The following is a 16,101-nucleotide window of genomic DNA, read 5'->3' as shown; positions in this document are numbered from 1 at the left end:
TATATAATAAAAACCACACTGTGTTACAGGTACAGCTCTGATGCAATGATATATCTAGATGTTGTTAAAAGCTGTCTCCAAACCGGCAACACAAGCACTATGTTGTTCTATGTACCTAGCCTTGAACGGAGTGTACTTATTACAAAGCAAGAAAGGGTTTCTGATAATAAGTAATATGTACAGTGTCTTCCTAGAATAAGGTCCTGCAAGCAAGCATGTAAAAATAACTTTGCTAAAACGATGTCTGCTAAAAAGTGGAAAATCTAAAACTAAAATGGAGAACTAATGTGGGCCCAAGAAGGTCTCGTGACCATGCCCTGGATGCAGACAAGTTTGTCATCAAATCAGGCCTAAACACCAATGATTATTTACGATCAGCAGTTGGTGCAAGTGTGGTGCACAGGCTTCTCTGAGGACATCCAGATATCCCTAATGGACATGCTTTGGAATCCCACCTATTCAGCAAAAAAGCAGACTGGGCACTGAAGTGTTTTAAGGCGAGCCGAGCTACCCTGTGCTCTTTGGGCTTTTTGGCTCCATATTGGTAATCTCTCCAGCATTTTGGCCCTTTTGGGAATATGCTAGAGACATGGCGTATCAATAGCTAGATGTTATTCTTGCTACTTCCTTGTTTCAAAGAAGGGCAGAGGTTTCAGTTCTATTTTGGATCTTCACCCTCTAAACGCCAGCAATGCGAAAAGACAAATTCAAGATGTTCACACTATTCCAGCTCTGTCTCCTTTGGATGCAGGCTACTATATAGTAATGTTGGACTTCCAGGGCACTTATTTGCATGTGTCCGTCCTACAGGCCTACAGTTGCTACCTGCAGATCACGCTAAACCAAGAGCATTTTCAGTTTACTGTGCCCCCCTTCCTCTTGAAAGGGATGGCAGTGCTTGCAACGCAACTTTGGAGGTCTGGTTTAGACGTCTCCCCCTACCTCGAAGGCAGACTCACCACAGTCAGTCATAGACCATCTCCAGGCGATGTTGAAACTGTTGACGACATTGGGACTCACTGTCAACGTACTGAAGTCATACTAGACTCTCCCACTGAAGCTCCCGTTCATCTGAGCCATCCTGGATACGCTGAGGTTCCGGGAGTCCAGGACATTCAGGTTATGATTTCTATGTGAGAGTGGCCTCAAGACATCTGGGCCTCCTGGCCATTGACTATGCCAGGTGGCCTTGGTAGTCTGTGCAGTGGGACCTGAAGTCTCATTGAGCCTGCACCAGGGAAACCTGTTGGATTCCATTGTGCTATTGAAGGAGATTGCACAAGATCTGCAGTGATGGCTATTCGACCACATTTGAACTGGAAGCAGAACCCTCATTCTACCTCACCCACGGCTAATGGTGGTGACAGACACCAAGCATCTGGGTAGGGAAGGCCATTTGGCAGAGGTAGAGAACGCTGGTCTCCGGCAGAGGCCTGGCTCCACATGAACCTTCGGAAGTTGCAGCTGATTTGCTTGATGTTGAAGGCCTTCCTACCAATCGGCAGTGGCAGGCTGGTGCAGGTTCTCATGGATAACAACACTACCATGTGGTATTGCAACAAGTAGGGTGGGGTGGAGTACTTGATCCTGTTCCAGGAGGCCATGCGCCTCTGGACCAGACTAAATCATCAGGGCATTTCCCTCAAATACACTACCTGGTGGGATCTTTAAGCCGGCTGAGTTGAGGGAGCAACTCAGCCGGCAATTCCAAGGGAATCACAAATGGTAACTGCCCCTGGAGGTGGCACAGGGCATCTTCCAGCAATGGGGAGAACCCTGGCTTGATCTGTTCGCCATCAACGAGAGTGTGCAGTGTCAGTGCTTTTGGGCATTGTAATTCCCAAAACTCTCTCTCTGAGACGCATTTCACTTAGAGTGGAGCATGGAACTTCTGTATGTCTTCCTGCTGCTGCCACTCGTGCCCCAAGTTCTAAAAATAATCGGGAATGATGGCACCCAAGTCATCTTAGTGGCTTTGGATTGTGCCTGGAAAGAGTGGTACCAAGGACCTCTGGGCATGAGCATCTGTCCTCCAATCAAGCTGCCGCTTTGGGTGGATCTTCTGTTGCAATAGGTGGGCAGTAAGGGCTTGCAGTGGGCACTGTCAAAGGTTACTTGTCAGCCCATTCGACCTTTTTACATTTGCTGAAACAGTCGTCCGTGTTCAAATCACGTTTTCTGATGGGATTTCTTAAAGGTTTGCAACATACGTTTTGGGTAAAGCCCTTTGTGATGCCACAATGGGACATACATTTGTTTCTCACTTTCCTAATTTGCACCCATTGTGAACCAATGAACAGTTATCCATCATACCTCTTGACATGGAAATCGGTCTTTCTGTTCTCGAAAACATCAGCTTATCACATGAATGAGCTTCAGGCCCTTTAAATCCAACACTTTGTCACCACCTTTTTTCAGACAAACTGGTATTGAGAGTTCAAGCTGCCTACCTGCTAAGGGTTTTGATGCCTTGTCATGTTGGACATGTTGGACATGTTGGACATGTTGTCACCCTTCCACTATTCTTTGCTCCGCCTCACCCTTCAGGGGAGGAGATACCAAAAGAGCACTCAATTTCTACATTGATCGTACCAGAGATCATCAGGTGGACAATCCGCTCTTTGTGGGATTCTCAGGAACAAAGAAAGGTAAGGCGGAGCAGAAGCAGACCATTTCAATATGGTCTTCTGTGTTGCGATCTGCTACGTATTGGCTAAGAAGTAATCTCCAGATGGTCTGAGGGCTCATTCCACCAAAGCCGGGGCTGCTACCACTATGTTAGCACGCAGGGTGCCTGTCCATGATACTTATCAGACTGTTAATATAGGAATCGGTGCACACTCTCACAGAGCACTATTCTCTTCACAGTCCAGTCTATTGGTTCGTCCTGCGGGACTTTTATCTTCGCCATTCCACAGACCCACCACCTTAGACTGCTTTGGAATCTATTTACAAGGTGAAGAATCTGTGGTTAGAAGTAGACATCAGACGATTAAGTTACCTCCTATAATGCTCTTTCTGGTGGATTAACTATCTAAACGCAGATTCCTCAACGTCCTTCTATCTCCCCATTCAGTGGAATTTGTTCCTTTTCCAGATAAAAAGGATTCAATTTAGGAATCTGCACACTGGTCTTTCCGATTTGCGTGAGCTCCGCGTCCAAAAGCACACGCCTACAGAAGAAACTGACATCAGTGCACATGGGTGGTGCTTAAATGGTGCTCTGTTCGTCACTTCCGGAGTGGAGCAAAGTTAGTGCAAAGTTGCACTGTGTCATCTACCGGTGCAAGGAGCACTAGTTTTTGAGTTTACGGATCCAGTCTGGTGCCTGAGGGTATTCACCAGATGAGGAATACCTGGATACGCTCCTGAGTGATAGTTCCCTGTACAAATGTGCACAACATAACGGGAATCTACAGTTATAGTATCTACCTGAATTTTTTTTACCAAAGGTCAGTAACTTGTTCATTATGTCCTGTTACTGTACCTCGAAAAAGGTGGATAATTGTTTGGTATGGTAGGGGGGGCGGAGCTAGCCTGCGTCGATGGCGGACGTGTGACCTTTCGGCTCCTCGCCTAAGCCCCTAAACTATCCTGATAAACTATCCTACTGAATGCCAATATAGCTGAGTTCGGTACCTGGTGACCCCTGGCGCCCCCCTGACCCGGTTGAGTGGCCCGGAGTGACCGATAGCTGCGGGTAACGACCCGTCCACGATCGGCGACGGAGAGAGTCGCGGACCAGGCCTGAAGCCGCGACCTGCCCTGCGGAGCAGGCCGCACGACGTCACCTGACGTGCGGCCTCGACTTCCAGAGGAGACGGAGAGTGCGGCACGCTGATACTTGGGCGGCACACGGTCCGCGTGTTCGCCGCGGCTCACTTGGGAGCCCACACACAGCGACGTTACAGCTGCAGGGACACTGCCGTTAGCACGCCCGTTGGGGCCGGCACAGATCTTGGCAGTTGGCGGACCCCGGCACAAGACGCACACCGGAGGCTACACCTGCGCCGAAGCCGCCATTTTTGGCCCGCCAGTTCCAACGTTTCTGGAGCAGAGGAGTGAGCGAAGCACTACCCTTGCGGCACTGCCTGGACGTCTACGGGGAGGTTTTCGTGAGACAGAAACCCTCCCTGGTACTGGGTCTTCATCATGGGGAAACATGATGCAACGCAGGCCAAACTTTCGTTTGACCGCCGGAAGACGAAGGGGTCGGAGCCCCCGGCGCCGGAAGCCTCCCCGAAAGGAGCCACAGCGTCCACGGCCCCTACAGATCTTCGAGATCTGCTGGCAGCGATGGAGAAAGGAATCCAGAACAGCATAGAGGCAGTGGGCTCCAAGATAGACGCTTTATCGTACCGCATGGACCGCATGGCGGAACGAGTGGACAAACACGCGGAGCGCCTAGATATGGCAGAAAGGCGCCTCAGGGAGGCAGAGGAGGCACAGACCGAGTGGGACAAAGACCGTAGACAATTCGGCAGACTGCTCCAAGTGATCCGTGACAAGGCCAAGGACTTAGAAGCGCGCTCCCGCAGATCGAACATTCGTATAACGGGAGTGGCGGAATCGACTCGGACAGGCAAGATGGAGCTCTACGTAGAAAACCTGCTGAAAACGCTACTTGGGGAGGAGGCCTTCTCCCCAATGTTCATCGTGGAGAGGGTGCATCGTACTTTGGGCCCTCAGCCTCAACCTGGATTGCCTCCCCGACCCATCATAGCCAAGCTCCTAAACTACAGGGACAGGGACACGGCCTTGCGGCTGGCTAGGGAAAAAGGACAACTCCAGGTGGAAGGCATGAACATATCGCTGTACCCAGACTTCACGGCCAAAGTACAGGAGGAGCGCCGCCAGTTCATTCCGCATAAGAAACAGCTACGCGAGCTGGGACTAGACTATGCGATGCTGTACCCGGCCAAATTGAGGATTAACACCGGCGGGAAATCGTACTTCTTCACGGACCCTAAGGAACTACAGAAGTCGCTGAAAATGTGGGCCAAAGAATGCAAGGAACACCGACAGCAGCACGGAGAGGATTCGGGGGAAGCGTCGACCCTGGAGGAACAGGACTGAGGCGGTGCATCTAGTTTTTTCTGCACCTATCTGCAAGTGACATCGTTGGCCATGCTGCCGTAGGTACACTGTGAGTCTCCATACTATGAGCTGCGTCCTGGGCACAACTGGAGACATTTGCTAGGAGACGGGTGAAGTAATATCGCAGCGGCTCGTGCTGCCTAGTTGTTGCTGGAACAGTCTACAAATGCCGGTGAGGCGTTCAATGTGCTGTAATCAGGGACGGGTTGGGGGGCGGGGGGGAAATGGGTGAATTCAGTGTGAGGCATTGCAACACTATGGGGCTAAGAGGGGATGCGGAACTGGAGAAAAAACTTTTACACCGCTGGTGGTTCTATGCAGTTTCGGCACGCTTTGACCCTGTGCTTTTGGTTGAGACACTCCCCAGGGAGTTGGGACTTGTATCGCCCGCTACTTTGGGGTGCCTGAGTTGATGGGGAATTGTGGGGGGCTCAGTCTGGCCGGGTTGGGGTGGTCAGCTGTGGGTGGGGTGGGGACAGGGGGGAGGGCTGCGGGGCTAGAGTTGAGGGGTTCGTTGCTGTTCGGAAGTTGAAGGGTCTGTGGTTAGCTATGAGTATCTGGCGAGTAGTGAGTGCGCGTGAGCGGAGTGACTATCTGATTGCCTTGGGCGATGATGCACTGTTTAAGGGTACGCCACCTCCCGATGGAGTTAATATGGCGCGATGTGCTTTACGATGTCTGCTGCTGTAATGTCTGAACGCCCGCAGGCCCAACGCACGCTGACCCTGCTGACCTGGAATGTGCGAGGGCTAAATGACCACCGCAAGCTAAGGAAGGTAATGAGCTTTCTTAACAGACGCCATGTGGATGTGGCCCTGCTGCAAGAGACACACCTGCCTGTCCACAGTAAGATGTTGCAGGCTAGAGGGTTGGCAGGAAATATAGTGGCAGCGGGTTTCACCTCCCACGCCCGTGGCGTGATCACCTGGGTTAACCCCGCCTCGAGATTGAAACTGACCCCGCTATATGTGGACACTGAGGGTAGATATGTAGTGGCTAGGTGTACGGGGAGGGGGCTGGACCTGCTCTTGGTAAACGTTTATGGCCCTAACCATGATAGCCCGGAGTTTTATGCAGCACTGTCGGCCACCTGTAGGACACACACGCACACCAAAATGCTATGGGGGGGGGGGACTTCAACTTTGTGTTTGACCCTGACAGGGACCGTTCTGCGGGCCCTACTCGAAGACCAGTTGCGTCTGCTGTCTACATGAGAGCGGAAATGACAAAGCTGGACCTAGTGGATGTTTGGCAGGAAAAACACCCTACGCAGGGCGGTTACACGCATTACTCAGCATATCACAACATACACACTAGGATAGACTACTGGCTCGCCTCCTCCTCGGTACTTGGCGGCATCAGCTCGTGTACAGTTCTCCCACGCACGTTATCGGATCATTCCCCGGTCCTGATCAGTCTCTCCACCGACAGAAAGGGGATCCCGCCTTATACTTGGCGTTTCCCGCCCTATGCGCTACTAGACGACGCCTTCCGAGGGGAGATGGCGGAAGATATAGAAAGCTACTTCGCCACCAATACTAACTCCGTAGATAGCTTCTTCACTGTGTGGGAGGCCTTCAAAGTCTATATCAGAGGGATGGCCATGTCCAAACACTCCAGCGTCCTACGCTCCATTAGAAGGGACCTCTCCGACCTGGAGAACAAGATGGCGGCCCTGGAGAGGGAACAGCTGGCGGACACTGGAGGAGAAGCGGGACAAGCGCTCACGCCCATGCTGGCGGAATATCACGCGCTTGCGGATAGAGAAGTCCTCTATATGGGAAAGTACGCCACAGCTCGGGCTTATGGGGAGGGGGAGAGGCCGGGGGCTCTGCTGGCCCGTATGGTCAAGGGCTCCCGGAAACCCTTAGTGATAGAAGAATTGCAGACCCCGGAGGGCAACAGGGTAGTTGAGGAAGATCAGATACTGGAGACGTTCCGACGCTATTACTCGGAACTATATCGTTCCAAGGCGGGGGGTGCGGAAACCGAGATTGACGACTATTTGGATTACATCTCAATGCCGTTCCTTAAGAACTCAGACAGGGAATTTCTAATGGCCCCCTTCCACGAAGACGAAATTCTGGATGCCCTGGGTGGCATGCGGTCGGGGAGCGCCCCAGGCTCTGACGGCCTCACGGTAGGCTTTTACAAAGCATTTAAAGACTTATTGCTCCCACATCTGATTGCCCTCTTTGACACCGTTTGCGAGGAGGGAGAAATGCCACCCTCCATGCGGGAAGCCCTGCTGGTTACGGTCCCGAAACCAGGGAAGCCCCCGGACCACTGTGGATCGTACCGTCCGCTCAGCTTGCTGAACGTGGACGCGAAGCTATATGCAAAGGTTCTGGCCAACAGACTCGCGCTGCTGGTCCCGGACCTGGTGGCGCCGGAACAATCGGGCTTCGTACCTAGCAGGAACCTGACCTATAACATCCGCACAGTACTGGGAACGATACAGCATGTGAAGCAGGAGAATCCCGCGTTGGCGATATTCCTAGATATGGAAAAGGCGTTCGACTCTGTCGAATGGCCGTTCATGATCAGGGTATTGCGTAAATTAGGGCTGGGCGAACCGTTTTTGCAGAGAATAGGGGCACTTTACCATCACCCTTCGGCCCGCCTGCGCCTCGGTGACAGGGTCTCGGAACCGATACACATCGGTAGAGGTACCCGACCGGGATGCCCCTTGTCCCCCCTGTTGTATGCGCTGGTGGCTGAGCCACTAGCGTGTGCCATGCGAGAATACCATAGCCTGGAAGGTGTCGGCTTCCCCACCTATAAGATTGGCATCTCGACTTATGCAGACGACACCTTACTGTATGTCCGGGACCCAGTAACCAATCTATCGCCGATCCTCAGGGAAGTGGTCCGATTTGGAGCACTGTCAGGACTCAGGGTGAACTGGGACAAGTCCATCGCCTTCCCCCTGACCCCAGTCACGCGGCCGTTTGAGATGGAGTATCCCCTACAGTGGACTGATGACTCGGTGCGATACCTGGGCATCCGTCTACACACGGATCCTGAGATCCTGATCCGAGACAACTACGGGGTCGCATTTAACAAACTGGTGGACGATGTGGACGCCTGGATTAAACTCCCCCTCTCCTTGTTGGGCAGAATTGCCCTCATGAAGATGATAGTGCTTCCCCGGTTCCTCTTCCTATTTGTTAACATTCCGGTGGTATTGTCGAGACTATTCTTTAAGCGATTAAATCAGGTCCTAGTCAAGCTCGCCTGGGGCGGAAAGCAACCTCGTGTCAAATGGGCGACATTGATACTCCCATGCGAAATGGGGGGACTGGGGGCGCCGGACTTGGAGCGCTGCTACCGAGTGGCACAGGCAACACACTTACATTCCTGGATCCATGGAGATGCCCGCATTCCACATCTCATGCTAGAGAGGCTGTTCGCTGACCCACTCCCCCTGCCGGCCACGATTTGTCTCCCATCGGACCGAGCAATCGGACGGATGGACTCGCTTAAGGCGACGAACCATGCATGGCACGCACTGCTGAGAGAACGGGGATGTGCCTTACTGTACTCCCCACAGATGCCGGTGGCCTGGGCCCTGTGGCTAGATCCGCTCAATGAGAAGGGGGTGACAGAGGCCTTGAAAGCCCTCGGCGTACAAAATATGGAGGACTTGTTCTTGGACGGCACACTGACAACCTGGGAACAACTCCCCCCTATCACCCCGGCTCCGTCGCTGCTGCTGAGGTTCCAATATCACAGGATACGGTCGGCCTGCAGAGAAATACTGGGCCCCGCGCTACAGGAGCCTGAGGAGGTCCCTGAACTGACATATATCATCAAAACGAAAACTCCTGCTAAATTGGTCTCTATGGTTAACAAGCTCGGACCTTCATACCAGACATTACCCACTTCTGCTCCTAGGGCGGCGTGGGAATCGGATCTCCAAACCCCCATCGACGACGCTATGTGGCGCTACTGCTGCGCCAACACCCGTAAAGTCTCGCTTAATGGCAGGCACCGCTTGGTGCACTTTAAATTTCTACAGAGAGTATACTATACCCCTGAGCGACTTCACCGCTACGGCCTGCGTGGCTCCCCGGAGTGTGAGCGCTGCCGGACCAGTACTGCTGATTTCTTTCATTTAGCGTGGCTGTGCCCAGGGGTGAGCACTTTCTGGGAGGAGGTCTTCGCGGAGTTGGAAAAGATTTTAGGGGAGCCGCTGCTGAGATCCCCATTGCTCGCGCTATTGGGCTTCTCCAAACAGCTAGCCCCTGCGTTGCGTAGATTAGTGGATGTAGCGTTGCTGTTGGCCAGGAGGGTGGTGGCAACGTGCTGGATGCGCGGACCACTCCCCACCAAGACAAGATGGCTCAGGGATCTCCAATACTGCTGCACTCAGACGGAATTGTACAGCGAGCTGCTGCCGCCCAAGAGCAGACCGAAGTCCTTCTGGGATCTCTACAAGGATTACCAACAAAAGGGGGAGGTGGACGACAATGACATGTCGGAAGCCGAGGAACATCAGGCTGAGGAGTTAGAGAATGCTATGGAACTGAGGCAATTACCGCAGGGGGGGCTTTAAAGTTCATCTGGGGGGTGGTGGGAACAGGGAGAGTGTAGGCGGTTCACGGGGAGGGTGGGTTGGGTGTGTCACGACTTAGTGGACAGGGTAGGCGGGAGGTGGGTGCAGTACACTCACAGTGCATACGCGACATCACTCACATAGGAAGCGTTACAGAGACTCCTTCACGGTACTCAATAGCAACCAGGGAGGGCCCGGGGGGTGTTCAGGGGTAGTTTAGTTTAGTTTTCCCTTTCCCAATTTTTTTTTTCCTGCCCTTTCCTAGTTCATGCAAGACCGTACTACTATGTCTCCATTCTGTGATTGTCGACTGTCTTGATGCTAAGCTGAGGGCTAACAGTGCACGATAAGATTGTAATGTATTGAATTGTTCCATCAACTTACGCCGCCGGGCCTCCGGGATGCCGGCACGCAGGCTGTGTATAATGTTCAGCGGACCTGCCCCCTGGGCTTACGCAAAGTTTTGTGCACTGTACAGTTGAACTGCAATGACAATGTGTGCTGACAGTTGGCGATACTCACAATAAAGGTCTTTTAAAAAAAAAAAAAAACATTGTTCGGTATGGTAGGGGCCCCAATCATAACAAACCGAACATTGTTAAAATCCCAGTTTCTATTTTTAGGAATGATGATCATTGATTTGTCTTCCTGTCTGTTGAGTGATTGTGAGTCCAGAGAAAGTGTATGATGGTCCATCCGTGTTTGCGGTCTGTGGTAATGCAGGTCCGAGTCAGTGATATGTCAGTGCCTACAGAGATTGATTTTGTGGTTGATTGATGACTTTTTGAGTGTTTGATGTGAAATTCAACCCAGTCATGTAGGAAGTCCTTGTGGCCAGCTTGCATCCAGCTGTTCGCAGGGCCACATGGCTGATTCCTGGTGTTCTGATTGAATGCTCCACAGTGTGTGGGAAGCTGGCCTTTGAGCGGCAGAGGAGTTTCTGTTTGCTATCTTGGGTGCCTCTCAGTTAGCCTGCATGGCACCATATTTGTCTGAATGTGCTACATAATTTTACAAATACAAAATAGGATTTAATTGTATTAGTAGGTGTATTTAGTTTAGGAAGTCTATACATGGCCTGTGAATTATAAGTGTATGCATGGGGCTCATGTGTGTGTGGACAGCCAGGCCGATGTGCATTTAGAGACTGAAGGGTGTCAGGTATGTCGACAGCAGAGCCTGGGATCTGGTCTAAGGGACGGGTCAAGCGTGGAGGAGAGAGTGTAAGGACCATTGGATGTGAGACTGTGTATTGAGGGTACTTACCACTCCCATCCTCAAGATAGTGTTTTACAGCATGGCTTGCATCCAGTCCCTCACATAGACAGCATAAGTACACCCTGAGCGTGCCTCTTGATCGGTATGTTCCTCAGCTCTTAGCAGATCTTCGAAGACCAGCAGTTTTACTCATTGTAAGCATTCATATGATTTATACTCCTGTTCTAAGCATTCCTTTTACGTTCTGCAAACATTGAACAAAAGTACCGAAGCACATAAGGCAGTCCAAGGTAATAGTATACAATCCAATGTAATAATTTTCTTTTACAAACTTGAGGTTGTATATGTGATTTATTCTTTCCACAGACATTCACATTCTTTGGTCAAGGTGTTGTCGTCAGTAAAAACAGCCATTAATAGTAACGATGAACAGCTCATGGGCATAGAAGGTTTCACTTAAAAGAACCTGTATATTAGTAACCTCCATGAAGCAGCGACGAGCAGGGTTAGGAAGCTCAGGAAGCTTTTGAGACCAAGAGCCGATATTTAAATAGGTCCTGCACACACGGCTCGTAGTAAGCTGTGCAACCAGGGGTATGCAGTTCCCAGGGGCAAGACCTGTCTTGCTTCGTGATGCCCTCACACACCCCGGAGGATGTCATGTTTTATCATTGGGCTTAGCTCCTTGTCGGGCTGGCGCTGCAATGCCCGACGGGCTCACCGTGAACAGGGCTCTTTGGCCGAGATCTTTTAGAGAAGCAGCCGTTAGGTGTGTGCGGGTAAGAGGACAAGGGTAGTGCAAGGGTAGTGAGCTTTAAAATAAGTCGGGATCAGTCCTTTTCAAAACTATTTTATTGTTCTAGGTAGATCCAGCTTAGTAAAAAAATATCAGGATGCCCTATGTGGAGGTAATGTTCCTAGAGGGCTATCTCTGTGGAAAGGGTCGACATGTTTCGTGCCTATGTAGCTCCTAGCGAGTCAAATGGCACTTCATCAGGTCCTAAGTGATTTGTGTTGCACTACTGGATGTCTGGCTCCTAATGTTAATGGATGGGAGCCAAGCAAAAATAGCGTGATGTCCTAGTAGATTGTACTGGACGGAAGCATATCACCCATGATGGTGGGTCTAAATGCTGACGGGGATGGTGACATAGCAATTAGTTGCTTAAAAGGGTTGCGGAAGAAGCAACTAGCTGTAGTCCTACCCTCGCCTTGGGCCCCGTGAAGCACAGGGCCTTAATAAGCCTCGTGGGATCCCAAAGTAGTACGTTGTAAATGTAATCAAGAATGGTAAGTCCGGCCGCGCAGGACCTTGATAAGTCTCAACTGTTAGCACGGCGTTCCGCGTGTCTGTGCCGGTTGGCCTTTTGAAGCTTTCTTTACCCATGAGCTAGTCATCATGACTGTTGCCTGCGCTCTTCTACAGCCTTGAGAAAGTCTTTTGGCGAAGCACCTGTCGGCTACATGTTTGTACTGAAGACAACACCTTGACCAAAGAGTGTGTATGCCTCTGGAAAGCATAAATCATGTATTATACAACCTCAAGTTTGTAAAAGATTATTACATTTGATTGTAATTGTATCCTATAACCTTGGACTTCCTCGAGTGCTTCGGTACTTTAGTTCAATTTTTGTTGGCCGACCTGGGTTTTGACTATCGCACCCTAGGTGGCAGGGTGTTTGTACCAAGAAAGCACCATATCAAAGTCTCAGAATTATATTTGTGCAACTTTAGATCTGCAGAGTTATTGGCGTTGCCACCATTGTTTTGTTCTAAGATTGATTGTTATTGAGGACTTTGCGCTCATTGATAACATTGTTGCTATATTGCTTTATTCATAAATTGTTCTGTATGTTGGCTGCCTTGATTTTGCAAGCTTGACCCTAGTTGGTAGAAACTTAGTGTTTCATCTGTTCTCTCACTTCTGACTTCCTTCCAGTAACAATTGCTTCTCATGTTCTTCCTCCAGGAACTAACGATAAACCAGGAGGTCCTCATTATGTCCTACGCTGGACCTCCCCTCAAGTGATCAAAGAAACCCACGTGCCCCTGGGCAGCTGGAAGTACCCCTACATGGAATGAGTCCTGGCACGCGAGGGCTGCAAGAAGGGGGCTCGCTGCAGCCACTTCTTACCCTGGATTTTAAGACCACCTGTTACAAAGCTATAGTATTCAAGGGACAGCTGGAAATTTTACAGTATTTTTACTACAGAAGATTAATATAAATATTTTAAATAGAAAACATTTTAACAAATAGGCCGCGTGAATGTTCACAGTGGACAGACATGTGGGATGCCTTCCCACAGGGTTTCGCTACAGTTTAATTTTTCATTCTGCTGAGAATCTGTTACTGATTAGTAGTCATCTTCTTTCAGAAGGTCATTGTTTTAAGGTACAAACCAGATCTTACAGTCCCTGTGATGGGAATGTTACATTGTGGATCACATGTAGACAACATGTTGCGATGTTACAGGTGAAGCGCCTGACAAAGACGTACTGCTGATCTTAAACATAATGGAAGGATGCTGTTTGAGAGCTCTGCCCTGGAGTCTAAGATGTGCCTGGCATGTAATTGATAATCAAACTGCTCCATAAACGCTTAGACCACGTTTAGCGCCCATCGTGTAATGGAACTATTAGCACTACCATGCTTTTTTGTTACCAGGAAAAGGAGATGTGCAAAATGTGCATCTTACTGGTGTAATAATTGGATGCAATTCCAAATTTGCAGTTTCTTTTATTTTTTATTTGAACTAACACCTTTTCCAAAATTCTGCCATTTTGCATTGAAATAATATTGAAAAAACAATGTCCAGCCCTTTTCTGCAAAATAAGTGAAACTATGCATTTCGTCTATTTTACAGAAAATACACTTATTAGAAAAAAGTCAATTGGGGATTTTTTTCTCTATCAAAACCTATTTTTTCGTACATTTTCCCTTGCCGCTATTTAAGAAAGAGTGCCGCAAATTATATGAAACTAGGTGAATTTTGCCTGGAATTGCAAAAGCGAAGGGTCTCATTTTACAACAGCCCTTGCCCATAATGACAGTGAATGGCCTCTTTGCTTTTCTTCAAGATAAGGCAGGGGTGCTGACTGTGAGAATCAGAATGAAATGATACACTGATTCACACTGCGAGCATCCTTGGGTATCTTTTGTAAGAGAATGCTCCTGTGGTCAGGCGCCAAACCTTAGGTCCTTGGTTAGCTTGCAGGGGCGCTGCACGAATATTATTTCTGAGATCTCCTTGCACATTTCACAAACCAGCTCTTCGCCGTGGTTTAGGGTTTTTTTTTAGTACATTTACACTTTTTCACCTACAACAAAAAATCAAGATGCAGGGGGCCTTCTCTCACTCTAGCATGCAGAACTACAGAAATTTCGGTTTAGTCGGCACAGTTTTAATTTCTGAAGATTGTGTGGCTGTTTTGAAAATGCCACACCTTTCTCACCGTCCCTAGCACTACTCTCTACTTACCTCATTTTTGTTTGCCTTATTCTGTAAATTGCACATCATTTTCGATTTCTTGCTCAGAGATCACCTGTGGCGCCTGTTTCTGTGTAAAGCTGTTATTTTATTTGTTCGAACTAACTTTTTCTTGCAGATCCTGACTTCCAGTGTCGCTACAATCACAAGGATACTGGTTTTACCGTGCTTCCTTATATCTTTGTACTGTCTACTTAGCCTACAGTGCCCCCCTGTGGCCAACCAGCAGATACAGAGTAGAATATCAACTTGATATGATCTGTGCATCAAATATTTTACCGAGGTCTGGAATAGCCTTCTGTTACCAATAAGCACTTATATTTTAGGAGGAAGACAAGGACAACACATAATTTATTGTTTTTAAAACAAATATTTAATTTACAGATTTTAAGCTCTCACCTTTCTTCCTTTTCTGATGATCTTGAAAACCGAAACTACATCGGTCACCCTTCAAAGAAGTGGTGCTTTGGCGTGGCATAGAGGGTGCAAAAATGCATGTTTTTCTTAGAAAAAGTTGCTCTTCTACGTCAGTGAACTTGTACCAGCACTCTTTTCACCGGAAAGCACTTATCTGTCATCTAGATAGAAAATTCATACATGCATTGCACTTACTGTTCAGAGATAATTGTGTTATTCGCCTTAAAGTTATTTTTACCTGCCACAACTATTACTCATTTAATACACTGTAACTGTATAAAAATATGTTTCTAGTACGAACATTTATTGGTCAATAAAGGGCCTGAGAGGCCTGTAAGGATTTCACAAGACGCTGATTCCTGTAAAAGGCCAGTGGGACTGAGGCAGGAGCACGTGACTGACATTCAGACAGAGTGAAGTCTGACATCCTACTGATTCGGTCTCATCTCCAGAGGTACTTCCTCCAAACAACTGACTGCTTCTTCCTCACTGACCTTTGAGAAGTAGCAACTGAGCAGGAAATCCACCAGATTACTCGTTAGGACAGACCTTTTCGGAGATCACCTATGATTGGTTCGAAGAGAAGCAGAGCCACCCATGGGTTACACTGTATTTTCCCATCCTCCTTCCTCAGTATATGGTCTTCATATGCATGAGCATGGACTGAAGTCTACACATTTGTGTTACGGTGAGAAATTGGCCCAGATGTTACAGAAGCAGGAATTAATGCGGCGTTCAAGCACTTCCGAATCCAAAAGCACTTAAGCCCACAACCGGCTTCTCTATTGTTAGGTCAGAAAAGGCCACTCTCAAGACTGTTTACTGGTTGCAGATGTTACAAGCGGTCATGGATCTGTTGAACTATGTGCCATTCGTCATGTTACAATGTTTCTTGTTGCTGCTCAGATGAATGTCAAATATGTTACATCTGCTGGAAATAAATGACTACACAAGCAATGGTGTTTCCGTGTGTCCTGCATATGTTATTTCCTTGCAGGAATGTCCCCCACCCCTCTTCCCTCCAGCTTGTGCACTGAGGATGATATCTCTTTCAAACACACAAAAGGTGATGGGAGGATGCTTGCAATAAGTCTAACTACTGGCAATCTCTTTAGGTAGCATTCCAACCCATTATTCTTTTGCCCACTATGCCACCTCAGTAGGAATCCATCAAATCCATCTTGACCTTGCTCCATTAGGAACAGTCTAGCCAAAACTGCAATGACAAGTCATCCTTGAACCAGAACACAAACAAGACTTGACCGGTTATGCCCTCATTGGGGCTCATCTGTTGAGTTCAGCTTGGTTCCAGTGGGATAGTGA

General features: G+C 49.0%; 1 protein-coding gene across 1 annotated transcript in view; it reads left to right on the top strand.

Moving 5' to 3' along the window:
* ALDH4A1 (aldehyde dehydrogenase 4 family member A1) overlaps positions 1–15,735 on the top strand; it is a 275,101-nt gene extending 259,366 nt beyond the window's left edge. Inside the window, exon 15 of the mRNA XM_086921700.1 lies at positions 12,843–15,735. Within this exon, the coding sequence (XP_086777826.1) occupies positions 12,843–12,955 (113 nt within the window). The 3' untranslated portion in view covers positions 12,956–15,735. The remainder of the gene's footprint in view (positions 1–12,842) is intronic.
* The last annotated feature ends 366 nt before the right edge of the window (positions 15,736–16,101 follow it).

The sequence above is a fragment of the Lissotriton vulgaris genome, chromosome 5, assembly GCF_964263255.1.
Source record: "Lissotriton vulgaris chromosome 5, aLisVul1.2, whole genome shotgun sequence".
Taxonomy (NCBI): domain Eukaryota; kingdom Metazoa; phylum Chordata; class Amphibia; order Caudata; family Salamandridae; genus Lissotriton; species Lissotriton vulgaris.
This window is presented reverse-complemented; position numbering and strand designations above follow the sequence as displayed.